We start from the raw sequence: 15,387 nt of genomic DNA, 5'->3' as shown, positions 1-15,387 counted from the left end.
GTGAGATTAGGTTACACATCAGATATAAATAAAGGTTCATATTCTATTAGTAGTAAATCTACAAGTGATAAATGTGATAAAAGTTTAATTAGAGCTATGCATAGAATCAAAGACAATCCACTTGTTGCACAGCATAAATGTCATTTTTAAGTATGTGATCGAATGAAGGATTTAAAGTTGGATTATTTTCTTTTGTCCTTTACTCTTGAACCAGCTGGAAGCAGTACATGAACTAATTATTCTGGTGCCGTGGGACTTTAATTTCAGGTGTCAATTTCAAAACATTCTCTTGAGCTGAATTAGTGATGCAAAATCATTTTAGTGATTACCACACAAAATGACTTCATATCCATTAATTTACACTGGCTGCAGAGTTAATAGACATCAGCACAGTAATGAGATGAACTTTGTCAAAATGTAAGTACTGTAGTGGCCCACGCCTCAGTCTGACACAGGAAATGGCCATTGAACGCTGCGACTGGCAAAGCATCGTGCAGGATGAAACACCCATTTCTATAGGTCGCTGGCAGAGTGGTGAAACTTACCATTCACCGCCGGTGGATCGCAGTGGGCCCAATCAGGGCCCAGGCATCCGAGGTAACCAATCAGCAGCTGGTCTGCTCAAGCCACGCCCTGGTGGTGACACAGCTGAGCTGATTATAAAAGGCAAAGCTGCCACTGAATAAACCCAGTGTCAACATGGTAGCCGACGTCCTATCCTGCCCAGCTATCTTGGTGGTGCACCACCCTACCCCTGGCATCGACTAAGTGGCCCTGGCTGACTGGACAGCGCTCACTGGCTTACAACTGGAGGACATCCAGATTGCCCCCAGAAATCGCATGCTGCTCTGCGACACCTTGACAGATAAACCTCACCCGGACATTCTGGCTGCATGGAAGAGACAGGTTTTTGACTCAGTCCACAACTTGGCTCACTCCGCCATCAGGACTACAGTCAAAATGGTGTTTGCCATGGCCTCCGCAAAGAGTTTGCCCTGTGGGCCAGGACTTGTTACTCAGTGCCAGTCATCCAAAATCTAGATTCATATCAAAGCTCCTCCACAGACATTCGAACCAGCATGTTTCCACTTCAGTCACATTCACATTGACATTGTAGGGCCCCTACCCATATCCAGAGGCGCACATTACCTTCTCATAATGGTCGACCAGATGATCAGATGGACAAAGGCTGTGCCACTATCAGAAGCATGTGCACGGACTTTACTCAACATTTGGGTAGTGCATTTTGGGGTCCCTGAACACCTTACATCGGACAGGGAGGCCCAATTTTCTTCCAGTCTGTGGACCCAACTCCACCATAGCACAGCATGTCACCCACAGGCCATCAGGTTGGTGGAAGGCCTACCGGACCTAACTGGGCTGACGAACTCTCTTGGGTCCCGTTAGGAGGACCTTGAGGCATCCTCTGCCGAGTTAGTCTATTCATCCCAGGCGAATTTGTGATGGCCCCTGAGGATTTAGAGGAGCCCCTGGTGACCACATTGTCCCGACTATGCGACCGCCTAGGCAACCTGGCCCCCAGTAAACCGAGACCCCATGGCCAACCCTGCGCTTACATCCCAAAGAACTTTACTGATTGTAAATATGTGTTGGTGCTGGGCTCACCGGCCATCTCTACAGTTGCCTTACGAGGGGCTATACCGTGACACAATGGTTCCGCCTGCGTTTTGGACATTGGCGGCAGGGAAGAGACTTTCACACTTGACCGTTTGAAACCAGCCTACTTGGACTTTGACCAGCTCCCGACCCAATGGCACAGGGGTCGGCCTTCTAAAAACAGTGCCCTGATTGCCGGTTCTGGGGGGGGGTCGTGTAGACGGACACAGGCAGACACAGGAAATGGCGCGTCAAATGCTGAAATGCTCATTTCCATAGGCTGCTGGCAGAGCAGTGAAACTGGCCAATCACCACCAGTGGATTGGAGGGGGCCCAATCGGGGCCCAGGCATCTGAGGTAACCAATCGGTAGCCGGCCCGCTCAAGCCGCACCCCGGTGGTGACGCGGCCGGCCTGACTATAAAAGGTAGAGCTGCCACTGAATAAACCCAGTGTCAAATACACTCTACTGGTACGTGTCTTTTCTTCTCCTGAGGATTTGAGCTACAGCCTTAGGTCTATAAACCAAGAGCTATAACCTAGTGACCTCACTACAGTACAAACAAATTGCCCTTTCTGCCAAAATCCTGCAACAGAATTGATCACCAGACTGTAATGATAGATTTCCTACTTTTGGTAAGCACAGGAAGTTAACACTGGCAGTATTCTTCAGTTGGCATATGGAGTCTCATCTTAAGATGGGTTATTCATAATTACTCACTGCGATATTGGATTAACTTCCACCAAATTAAGGAATTTGGCTGAACTAAAGACATTTTTTCCAATGGGGTTTGAGTTGGTTACTTCTGATTTTTAATTTATGGTCAATCATGTGATTTAATATCCAATTGGTTTATATAATGGAATGGTTTTGATTGGAATATAATTGCCAAAGATTGACCTTGTTTTATGTCCAGTTAACATCAAGACCCAAACCTAATTGGGCGGTGAATCTGAGGTTACTTTATTTATTGGTGTTTGTGTAGAACAGAGGCACTTGTGCTGTTTTTCTCCCTTTCTGCAAGAGGATATTTATTAGTTAACATTCAGATCAAAATGCTAGATTCACTAATTGTTTTTGAATTCAATTTAAGTGGGATTGTTAAAAAACTAACTTGGGTCTCTCATAGAATTGTAATCCATAGAATTAGAAACTGGTGTAACGCATATTATCTCCCCTCCATTTGTTAGTTAAGGTACTGGTGGCAAGAATTTTAATTTTACAAATTTCAGCTTACAGCTTCAGATCTGGTCTCTGCCAAAAATCTATTAGAAGGTAAAATCTAGTAGCTGCTTAAAATTTGAAAAGTTTCTGGCTTTTGCTATATTGCTTGTTTCATAGCTGTGTATTTATTTAATTAATTTCAGGCTTCCTTAAATTTCACTTTGATGCCTTTACTTTCAATTTTAATTAATCCTGCAAAGTTTGTATTACATTCAGATGAACATAGTTTAGACTAACCATTTTAAACAGCAGATCTTTGCTGAGAATGGAAATATGATGCTATTATTTTGGTGTAGTTGGCAAGGGGACTATCAGCAGACATGTTCACCATCAAAATCTGTAACAGTGGTTCTCAACCTTTTTCTTTCCACTCACATATCACTTGAAGTATTCCCTGTGCCATAGATGCTCTATGATTAGTAAGGGACTGCTTATGTGGGTGGAAAGAAAAAGTTTGAAAACCACTGTTTTAATCATCTCTAATAAGCTCATTATGTGCACGATTTCATAACTTCAAAGGAAATGGGCCAATGACAATTTTTCTCAAGCAAAATATTTCAATAACAATCGAGTCTAGAGCAGTGGTTCTCAACCTTCCCTTCCCACTCACATACCACCTTAAGCAATCCCTTACTAATCACAGAGCACCGATGGCATAGGGATTACTTAAAGTGCTATGTAAGTGGAAAGAAAAAGATTGAAAACCACTAATCTATAACCTCATGACCTGGCATATCCCTTTTTCTATCACCTTCAAGAAAGTTTTTTTTTACATAAAAGATGGTGGGAGTATGGTATAAGCTGTCAGAGGTGGTGGTTGATGCAGGTGTGGTGGCTTGCCTAAGAGTAGTTCGAACCGACTCAAAGTCATGTGTGAACCGCTGATGTCAGCAACAAGGAGGACTCTGACTGTGGGGTGAACCACAGGCCGGAAAGTGATGTCATTTCCACCCTGTGGTGCATGGGGGTTCCTGGGAGGAATGTTTAAAACACGCACATGTGTGAACAAATAAACAGTTTTCCAACAGGACACCAGTTGAGTCAGATTCCTTTTTTCTCTCACTGTGACCCAGAATGACTACATTGGCCACCCCTCCATCTGGGTGACCATTCAGCTGATCTCCAATAAGTTCATGTGACATAGACTCGGAAACCAGGTCAGGCACTGGGCTAGAAAGTGCAGACTGCCAAATCACCATGGTACAATGGCATATGAAGGCTAACACAATGGAGGTTCGAGCATGAAGACATTGTTGGCCCCCCCACCAGTGTCAAGGGAATTGAGATAGACGCCTGCACAGAGTTGTGCGCCAGGGCCCTAGTTTCCGCCTGGGTGGTGCATTTCTGCCTCCTGGCTCCCGTCATTTTGGACAGGGGTCTGCAATTCATATCTGCACTGTGGGCCGCACTGTTGTGCCTGCAGGGAACACAGCTCCACCACACAACAGCCTACCACGTGCGGTTGGCCTGGTCGAGTGCTTCCACAGGAATTTTAAGCTGCCCTGATGGCATGCCTCCATAGGTCAAACTGGGTAGATGAACTACCTTTGGTGCTGCTCAGCATACGACTAGTGCCCAAAGAGGACCTGAAGTCTTCATTAGCAGAGATGGTATATGGCATCCCACTCATGGTGCCTAGAGAATTTGTGCCTGCAGCTTGAGGGTCATCAGAGATCCTCAACAAACTGTGTGAGTGGCTCGGTAAACTGGCCCCAATTCCAACCTCCTGCCATGGCACAGCAACACCCTTTGTGCCTAAGGACTTAAAGGGCTGTGAGTATGTCTTTGTCCGGAGAGGTGCACACAGACCGCCCCTACAGCATCCCTTTGAGGGGCCATTCAAGATTGTAAGGCACAATGGCAAAACATCAGCAACCGGGAGAACTCTGACTGAGGGGTGAACCATAAGGCTGGATGGTGACATAATTTCTGCCGTGTAGGTGTGAACAAGTAAATAGTTTTCAAACTAGTTGCCACTTGAGTAAGACTCCTTTCACTTGTTGCAAAACAGCACCACCACATTGCAACATTTAGGAGCTGTTTTGACAGTTACAATGGATAGGATAGATTTAGAGGGATTATGGGCCAAATGTGGGTGGGGGATTTTGGTCAGTACAGACAGATTAGGCTAAAGGGCCTGTTTCCATGACATCATTCGGGCATGTGCTGTTAAGCAGCAAGTAACAGCATGTTTGGGGATACCTGGAAACAAGAACATGTTAGCTGTTTGATTCTCCAGCATCAATCATGACTAGAAATCCAGACTGGCATCCGATCTTTTGGATCCAAGATCATTTAGCTCTGGCCATTGTAGGTCATTTAGCACTCGCACATGCCTGTGCTGCAGCCTTAAGAGGCTGGCATGTCATTTTGAGGTATAACAGATCCTGTTCCTGTAACACACTTCTGTGCTCCTCAAGCCAAGTAGATTTGTCCCTCTGCTGCAAATCCAGTCTATTAGCCACATCCTTCAACACTTGATGGTTAATAGTAGTGGCATTAAACCACAGTTATGGTGGTAATCCAGGATTGGATTAACAATCCACTGAGTTCAAACGATGCCAATAAAAAAAAATGCCCTCTGAAGTAGCCAAAAAAGTCAGTTGCAAAAGTATTCAAAATCAGAAAGAATAAAATTGGACAGACCACCTTTCGTTAACCAAGGTGCTGAATTTGACAAAGTTACATACAGACCATCTCAACATGCAAAATCCTCAAATATCTGGGTGTAATTAACTAGACCTGTAAAAGCATCAATAAAACATCCCTCACAGACAACATGCCAACTCTTCCATCACAATCCCTAGTATATCCTTTACCACTAGCATAACAGCATTGGAAATACAGGTGAAAGGGATTGTCCTTGGAGTCCTCAACACTGACTTTAGACTGAAGTCTCCTATGTCTTTCATCTGGAGTTACGATACCTCCACATGAAGTGGCACTGAACTGCAAGGGTACAGAATGCACTTCAAATATCTGTTACCAAGAGTGGCTCGATAGATAAATGCAACATAACAGAGATTAGATGTAATATGTCTACTGAAATGTGAAATATGAAAACATGCAGAAGCTCTGGTACACCTGTAACATGTACAAGGGTTGATAAATACCAAATCCTGATGAAATCTATCAGATTACGAGAGAAGCAAGATGAAGACAGCACAGGTCTTAAATTTTTGCATCTTTGTTAGTTGAGTAATATTGTTATTTATTTTATTGTTATAATTTTCAAGGGCACCAGGGATAAGTAGCTACAGGCTTGTGAGCTTTACATCAGAAGGAAATCTGAAGGGACTGAACTTAGGTATATTTGAAAAGACAGAGTAGATCAGGGATGGCTTTGTTCAGGGGAAATCTCGCTCATTAATTTGTTTTTCTGAGGATGTATGTAACTAAGAGGAAGCTAGATGTTTTTTAAATGAATATTAGTAAGGTGTTTAACAAGGTCTCACATTATAGGCTTTTTTTCTTTGGCTTGGCTTCGCGGACGAAGATTTATGGAGGGGGTAAAAAGTCCACGTCAGCTGCAGGCTCGTTTGTGGCTGACAAGTCCGATGCGGGACAGGCAGACACGATTGCAGCGGTTGCAAGGGAAAATTGGTTGGTTGGGGTTGGGTGTTGGGTTTTTCCTCCTTTGCCTTTTGTTCGTGAGGTGGGCTCTGCGGTCTTCTTCAAAGGAGGTTGCTGCCCGCCAAACTGTGAGGCGCCAAGATGCACGGTTTGAGGCGTTTTCAGCCCACTGGCGGTGGTCAATGTGGCAGGCACCAAGAGATAAGGATAAAGCACAAAGCAAATTGGCTAATTGGATCCAAAACTGGTGATAGGGGGAAGAAGGATAACAGAGGAAGGATGCTTTTACTCATTTGTCTAAGACTACAGCAGGATATGGATCAGATGGAAAGTTGGGTGGACCATTAGCACATGGAATTTAATTCCCATTAGTGTAATGCATTTTTATCAATCATCTTGGTACATATGACAATAAGCTTGAATTCAAACTCAATTTTGGGAAGTCAAAGTTCCAAAGATGCACGGGGTTTGTGAGCTGGCAGGGTCTGTTACCGTGCTGTATCTCTAACTTAAAATAGTGGTAGGACATAAATAGGAGGGTGCTCAGGAATGTTAATAAACAAAGGGATCTTGAGGTTCAAATTCATAGTTTTCTGAAAGGGGCAACACAGGTAGATATGAGGGTGAACAGGACATGCTTATCTTCAAGGGCTGGGCATAGAATACAAGAGCTAGAACGTCACATTGCAACTTTATAAAGCACAGACTAGACCACGCTTGGTGTATTGTATGCAGTACTGATCACCACACTGGAAAGAGTGCAGAGCAGATACACCAGGTCATTGCATGGATTGGAGGACTTTAGTACAAAGGAGATTAAAACAGCTAAGTTTGTTTCTCTACAACAAAGGAGAATGACCTGAAAGAAGTACACAAAATTATGAGAAGCACCTATAATGTACAAAGCCAGAATCTTTAATCCTTGGTAGAAATATTATTTTTAAAAATTGGAAGAAATAACACGAAAGTTGGCAGACACCGTTATTGAAGTAAAAATACAATGCTGGAGAAATCCAGCTGTCAAAGACTGTCCTTTATATAGCAAAGATAAAGATACATAACCAACATTTTGAGTTTGAGCACTTCATCAAGACATAACAAAATGTGGACAGGCACCCGAACAAAATGATGAGGGGAGGGGAAGGAGCACAGTCCACAGGCAGGAGGTAAAAGGTGGATAAGGCAGGGAGGTCACACCAGCAAGCAAAGGGAGGAGGGGGGATGGCTCTGTGAATGGAGAGGGAAGGGTGCGGAAAGATGGAGGAAAGAAGATAAGGGAAAAGGGAAGGGAGGGAGAATGGAGAGTGGGGTAGCAGAAAATTGAGAAGTCAACGTTAATGTCATCTGGTTGGAGAATGCCCAGACAGAAAATCAAGTTGTTGTTACTCCAATTTATATCTTGGTGGAACAGTATGAGGCCCTGAACAGACACGTCTGCATGGGAATGGGGCCCAGAATTGTAGTGGCTGGCCACTGGGAGGTCCTCGTCACTGATGTGGACAGAGAAAAAGTGCTCAACAAAGCGATCTCCCACTCTGCACTATGTCTCTCTGATGTAGAGAAGGCCACAAAAATGCAGTTATCGTGGATACACAAGTGAAACGTTGCTTCACTTAAAAGGACTGTTTAGGGTCCCAAACGGTGGTGAGGGAAGGGGTGTGGATGTGTGTGGCACTTCCTGCAGCAACAGGGGAATTCCTATTACCCTCAATCTTCCAGGTTCATCACCAAGTTATAGAATGATCCAGCATTCAGAAGACATACTGTAATATTACAAAGTTATTCTTAATTGTTCTCCACTCCTCTTTAGGAATTTAGGACGCGCCTTTCTTTTGAATTCTAACTGTAACTGTACAATTAAGTTGAGTAAAGCTCGGAAAGAAGCCACCAAGTTTTTCATTCTCCCAACAATTTATTCAACTTAATTAACAAGCATGGAGATGGTGCGGAGGCCCAAGTACTTAGACATCAAACCCAGTTCACTGACAGCTGTCAAGGAGTGGCAACATTGGCATACAATTTTCATGAACTACGTCAGCGACTATGGGGACAAGATACCAAACAAGCACAGAACACTATTAGGATGCATGAGTTGCAACATTTTCGAATACACAGAAGGATGTGAAAATTTTGACTCCGCTAACTCTAAATTGGACAGTTTTTATATGAAGACTCACAATGAGGTTTTTGCCAGACATTTACTGGCTACCAGATGCAGAAGGCAGGAGAATCATTAGATGATTTCTTCAGGGCATTGGAAAAGTTAATGAGAAACTGTAATTTTCGAGATCATAGTGTGGAGCTGTGTAGACAGAGGCAAAGTGTGATGCGTTCATCACCTACAACGTCTCTAAGAATACAAAATACAGGACTTACAGACTGCTTATAACCAAGCTACTGTGTTAGATGTAGCTCAAAGCAATAATGATGCACATGCTACCCCTGTGTCCCATATTGCTGCAGTAGTGAACCCTGAACCATCACAGGTATGTGAGAAGGATTCTTTAGCAAGGCTGCCTCATAACTTTCCAGTTGTTCTTGAGAAACCAGCTGTGGTTGCCACTTATAATACAAAATGGAAATATTTCTTCTGTGGTTTCTCTTACCATTCACAGGATAACTGTCTAGTATGCGAGGCTACTTGTTGTAAATGTGCCAAGAAGGGACATTATGCCCAGGCGTGCAAATCCAAGGCCTCACCAAGCTCAATGGCAACAGTGGTCAATTCTCAGGTACTGGCTACACTTACTAATAGGCCATGAGGATTCACTCAAGCCGCAACCTTTGTGACTGTAAATGGTAAAAGGTTAAATGCTCTGTTGGCTTCATGCAACACTGACAGTTACAATAGCAAGAAATTAAGCCAGAACTAAAACTAAAGGTTCACCCATCCAGTAAAGACGTTGCTATGGCTCAGAAAACTTTAAACACAAGTTCCCAAGGATATGTTGTTGTTGACCTAACTCTTAGTCTTAATACCCAGTCATACACTGCCACATGACTTGGTGCATTGAAGGACCTATGTTCTAACTTAATACTTGGCCAGGATTGCCAGCATCAGCATCTGAGTGTGAAATTTGAATAAGGAAGACCCTTGTTTGAACTAACTGGGAATGGTGCTGATCGTTACTGTGCACTGATAGTAGCAAAAATAGAAGAGCAATCCCTTTTTCCAAACACCACGATCTGTAAACCAATTGCTGCCAAGTCTAGATGCTTTATCAAAGATGGTCATTGCAGAAGTATGTCAATTATTTTCAGAATGCATAATTGAAACATGCACATCACCATGGTGAGCCCAAGTGGTAGTGATGAAGGATCCCACCATCATCACAAAAAGCAAATGTGTGTGGATTATTCAGACAATCAATACACGGGATTGGATGCTTACCCCTTGCCAAGGATTGACAAAATGGTAAACGAATTTACAAACTATAGTGACATGAAAAGTGTCTACCACTAAGTGTCACTGAAAGAGTCAGATAAGTATTCTGCTCTTGAAGCCAATGGACATTTAAACCAATTTTGTAGGATTCCATTTGGAGTCACAAATGGGGTAGCCACCTTCCAGCAAACTATAGTCAAGTTAATTAGAGAAGAAAAACTGCAAGGTGCCTTCCCTTACCTTGATAATATCACTATTGCTGGACTTAACAGAAGAGGGACATAATCAAAATTTAAAGAAATTACTAAAGATAATCAGTCAGAGGCACCTAACACTTAATGATCCAAAGACTCTGTGGTTCCATTAATGACATTGCATACTATATGGGGAAAGGTTGTAGCGACTGCTGCTGCAGTGCTACCGAATAAAGAGATGTCCGCACAATGTGAAGGTGAACCAAAGAATGACTATTGGTTCGAATTTGCTGTCTCTCTGCACTGGCCCGCCCACTACCGGTTACGTACCCTCCGGCTTCCGGAAGTGATATTAGGTTGCGTCCAGCTCGCAGGCTGCTACGAGGAAGTAGAGGGTTCCTTAGCCCGCATGTGGTGCTAGGCACAGGCTCCTTCTCAGCAGTGAAGGGGAGCCCATGCCATCTTGGACCCATATCGATTGGGAAGTTTTGGTACAAGACCAGATCTCCTTATTTCTTGTGCAGCTACTGTTTCATCATCCTCTACACTATGGCATGTCATATCTTCCTCCTCTTCCAGTATTGGTACCACCAGATTTCTTTTATTTTGTTCCACGATAGGAGATGTGGGGATTGCCTAGGCTTCTGGACAAGGTGTCAAGTCCTGAACAGACACAGTAGACTCCTGTCCATCTGGGTACCTGATGTTTGCATATGTTGGATTACTGTCAAGGAATTCAACTTGACTACAAATGGTTTGTTCTTGCTACTCCTCACAAACATTCTTAGTAGTATGGGTCCAGGGATCATTAACCAGGAGGGCAGTGAATTTCCATGAAATGAGCAGTGTTGAAATGCAAAAAAAGCATTCATATAACATTCTATAGCCACAGGACAGTTTTGATGGGTCAGTTAAAATACATCAGTTGTAATTCGAGGGCCCATTATTCTAAAATGCAATAAAAGCAAAGCAAAGCAATAAAACAACACAATGTTTGGCCTGGAAGTCAGCCTGAAGAAAACTGAGGTCCTCCATCAGCCAGCTCCCCACCATGACTACCAGCACCCCTCCACATCTCAATCAGCCACACAAAACTCAAAACGGTCAACCAGTTTACCTATCTCGGCTGCACCATTTCATCAGATGCAAGGATCGACAACGAGATAGACAACAGACTCGCCAAGGCAAATAGCGCCTTTGGAAGACTACACAAGAGTCTGGAAAAACAACCAACTGAAAAACCTCACAAAGATTAGCGTATACAGAACGGTTGTCATACCCACACTCCAGTTCGGCTCCGAATCATGGGTCCTCTACCGGCATCACCTACGGCACCTAGAACGCTTCCACCAGCGTTGTCTCCGCTCCATCCTCAACATTCATTGGAGCGACTTCATCATCAACATCGAAGTACTCGAGATGGCAGAGGCCAACAGCATCGAATCCACGCTGCTGAAGATCCAACTGCGCTGGGTAGGTCATGTCTCCAGAATGGAGGACCATCGCCTTCCCAAGATCGTGTTATATGGCAAGCTCTCCACTGGCCATCGTGTCAGAGGTGCACCAAAGAGGTACAAGGACTGCCTAAAGAAATCTCTTGGTGCCTGCCACATTGACCACCGCCAGTGGGCTGATATCACCTTAAACCGTGCATCTTGGCGCCTCACAGTTCGGTGGCCAGCAACCTCCTTTGAAGAAGACCGCAGAGCCCACCTCACTGACAAAAGACAAAGGAGGAAAAACCCAACACCCAACCCCAACCAACCAATTTTCCCTTGCAACCACAGCAACCGTGTCTGCCTGTCCCGCATCGGACTTGTCAGCCACAAACGAGCCTGCAGCTGACGTGGACATTTACCCCCTCCATAAATCTTCGTCCGCGAAGCCATGCCAAAGAAAGAAAAAAACAGCATTGATTTTCTACCAAGAAAGATGTTTAATCAATGTTGATTTTAAAGGGGGGGAGGGTGGGTTCTGAAAGCTCGACAGAGCATGGTGAATGTCTTACAACTTTTCACCTCCTCCCGGGGAAAGAGGCCGCCGCTCCCAACACCCCACTCCCAGGGGAGGGGAGGGGGGAAGGCCGCCGCTACCCGCACCAATACACCGACTGCCCTGGAATCAGTCTCCGGGCCGGCGCCGAAGTGACGTAACCGCGGCGAGTTTGGCGCCAACCCCCAGGGGGCCGGCTGCCGCCGCCATTTTGTGCGCGGGGCAAGAAGCGGTGGCGCGCAACGCGCCATCTTATTTCTCTTCCCGGGCGCGCGCGCGCGGACAGCGCCGGGAAAACGCGCTCGGGCGGGGGCGCGCACCTCCATGTCCAGCGGCTCCTCCTCCTCCTCTCACGTTACCCGCGCGCTCTCTCGCTCCGCAGCACAGAAACATTATAATGACGGGGCGCACCTGAATTGTAAACGTGCAGCTCGTCCACTATCCCTTCGTTGCCGCCACCGAAGACAACCATGAGCTCTTTGATGGAGACCGCACGGTGGCCATGGCGAGGGCGCGGCACCGGCCCGCTGCTGTTGGTGACGCGCTTCCATTTCAGCATGGGAGCCGCCATCTTGGCGTCGCTTCTGCACCGACAGCGCCGAGCGAAGAAGAACAGAGCCCGGATGTTGGTGACGCAGGACCCCAGCCAAAACTCCGGCACTGTGCCCTAATCGCTGCCTGTCACATCGTCCGACAGTCAATTGCCCCAGCTCAGTTTTAGCTCTATCTTCATCATTTAAATGTTTCATTTAGAATTATTTATATTTTCTGATTGTAACAGATAATCCCAGACGTTTTAGAGTATCCATTCCCGCTCTGCATTGATCAGGCAAATAATTCGGATTGCTGCAGATAGGCGGAACTTTATCCACAGAGTATCCGGATGCTTAATCTCAAAACCACTGAGAACCTCCCGATCTAAATAAAATTATTCTCAGACTTTTTTCCCCAAAACGGAACCGACAAGTTTAAATCTATTCCGGCTTTTGTTTTTCTCACGGCAATATAATTGAAAAGTAATACACTTTGAGATATAATTTTGAATCAGGCGTTATCTGTAGACGCCGTCAACATAGCGTGAATCCCCGGATGGAGATGGGACAAAAACTGAGCGAAAACCAATTATTTGTTTATTTTAAAACATTAATTATAAACCAATCATTTCAAAAGATTTTTGCGGCTCTAATGCGGGCAAAGGAAAAAAGTTAAGTTCGTCGAAACAGGGAACTGTTTTTAAATGTGAAAACAGTCAGGAAGCCCAGGGCGCTCTGCTGTCACGTGACATCACATTGGCCTTCGCTGGTGGGCGAGGCAGAGGTTGTGACGTCATTTGTTTAGCAGCAGGTGATTGGGCAAGACTACAGGTGCGACATGTAGTGGGCGTCAGTTTCCTGGTGCCGGGCCGGAGAAACCTGCTATCCAGGAAAGTCCCGCAACCATAGGCCCTTCAGGGTGTCATCAGAAAGCAGGCAGTGGGACAAAGGGAAGCGTCCAGATCAACAAACAAAAGGTGTTAATTGGATACAAGAGGACAGGAGTGAGGAACAGGTGAGGATGTTAGGGGAAGGGCCGTGAAATGAGATAGGAAACGTGAAGGGGGTGGGGGAGATGAGGCAGGGAAGGAAACAGAAACCAAAAGTCAACGTTAATGCTATCCGGTTGGAGGGTGATCAGACAGAATACAAGGTATTATTCCACCAGCGTGCGGGTTATCTCACTCTGGCGGGGCATGGACAGACACGTCAACAAGGGAAGCGGGGAGGATGGAGCCAAGGTGCTCTACAAATCTCCCACACTGCACCCAGTCTCTCCAATGTAGAGAACCACAGTGGAAGCATCAGACACAGTAAATGACCTCTGCAGATTTACAATGGAAATGATGCCTCATTTGGAGGGTCTGTTTGGGGCCCCGAATGGTGCTGAAGGCGGAGGCGTGGGTTCAAGTGAAGCACCTCCTGCAGTCACAGCGGTAGGTGCCAAGAAGGCAATTGGTGAGATCAGAGGAATGGACAAGGAAGTGCTGGGAGCAGTTCCTGTGGAAAGCAGAGTAGGGAAGTTGTGCCATGTACAGGTAGCTCGTGGTGGAAATGGCAGTAGATGATATGTTGGATATGGAGGGTGGTAGTGAGGACTGGAGGAATCCTGTCCTTATTGCAGTGAGGATGAAGGGGGTCAGGGCAGGTGTGGGTAATGGAGGATATATGTGGGTGGTAAAGGGAAAGCCACGTTGTTTGAAGAATGAGGACATTCCTGATTGGATAAATTTTAGAATAATAGGGGAATTAAGGGTTACAGGGAACAGAGAGGTAAGTGTAGCAGAGTCTAAAGCCAAATCAGTCTTATTGAATGTTGGAGCAGGCTTGATGAGCCATGTGGCCCTCTCCTGCTCCTGTTTATGTTCTAACTCAGGGGTGTCAAACTCAAATTCACGGAGGGCCAAAATTAAAAACTTGGACTAAGTCGAGGGCCGAACTAAATATTTATTGAAAATTTTCAACAACATCTGCACGTTTTCTCTTCTTTCAACATATGTAATGTTAAACTTTTTCTTATTAAAATAAATGTTTAATAATCGTTTTGGACAAACTCTTTCCAGAAGCATTAACAAATGAGAAATAAAATATTCAATAAATAATATTTCTCTATAGAAGATTTGTCAAATGTTGCTAGTGTGCTGTCAAATAGTAAAATCTGAGGGCTATTGAGAATGTGGGAGAATAACATGATTCTTGAAACAATCAAATGGGTGACTGATTGTGGGCATGAACTCTAGCAGGGTTATTTGCCATGCCCTTTTTCCATTGGTACAGCTATCCTTTGATTTACACACTTTTCAAGTTTTATGCCTAATGAGCTTGTATCCAGGTGCAGGACCATTTTTAACCAGGAATATATTTATCACTGTGACATGAAACTATTGGAAGATCGTTTTATCCTGAGATTAAAGTTCATAATTCTTACTTAGGCCTGTGTGCGGGAGGGCGGGGTTTGCGGGCGATCGGGTTGGACAACGACAGTGCGGGGGCATCGGCTCTTGCTGCAGGGCGGCATCTCGGCGGATCAGCGGCCCCGTCACCGTGAGTCGCGGATCGGCCTGCGGCAGGGAGGGGGAGTGGGCAACGGTCCTGGCGAGGTCAGGCCCGAGGCCTCCGGTTCCGGGCGCTGGGAAGTGGCCTTGGCTTCCCCTGACACCAGCCAGGCCCCAAAACCAGAGTCCACAGTGAGACCCTGCAACGTAAACAGAGGAGGTGGGGGCGATTAGTGGGCTGACGCCAATGCATTCTGGGATTTGTTGTATTACTGTGCATGTGCTATACTGGCGCGGCGGCCAGCGGGCCACCTCTAATACATTTTTGAAATGATCTTGCGGGCCAAATATAATTATATCGCGGGCCAAATTTG

General features: G+C 45.3%; 1 protein-coding gene across 5 annotated transcripts in view; it reads right to left on the bottom strand.

Moving 5' to 3' along the window:
* The window catches only part of LOC138763377 (host cell factor 1-like), a 141,431-nt gene extending 128,364 nt beyond the window's left edge, over nucleotides 1–13,067 (bottom strand). For all 5 annotated transcript variants that reach the window (XM_069937426.1, XM_069937428.1, XM_069937430.1 and 2 more), the window contains exon 1: nucleotides 12,397–13,067. In XM_069937426.1, the coding sequence (XP_069793527.1) occupies nucleotides 12,397–12,556 (160 nt within the window). In that variant the 5' untranslated portion in view covers nucleotides 12,557–13,067. The remainder of the gene's footprint in view (nucleotides 1–12,396) is intronic.
* Nucleotides 13,068–15,387: the final 2,320 nt, after the last annotated feature.

The sequence above is a fragment of the Narcine bancroftii genome, chromosome 5, assembly GCF_036971445.1.
Source record: "Narcine bancroftii isolate sNarBan1 chromosome 5, sNarBan1.hap1, whole genome shotgun sequence".
Lineage (NCBI taxonomy): Eukaryota > Metazoa > Chordata > Chondrichthyes > Torpediniformes > Narcinidae > Narcine > Narcine bancroftii.
This window is presented reverse-complemented; position numbering and strand designations above follow the sequence as displayed.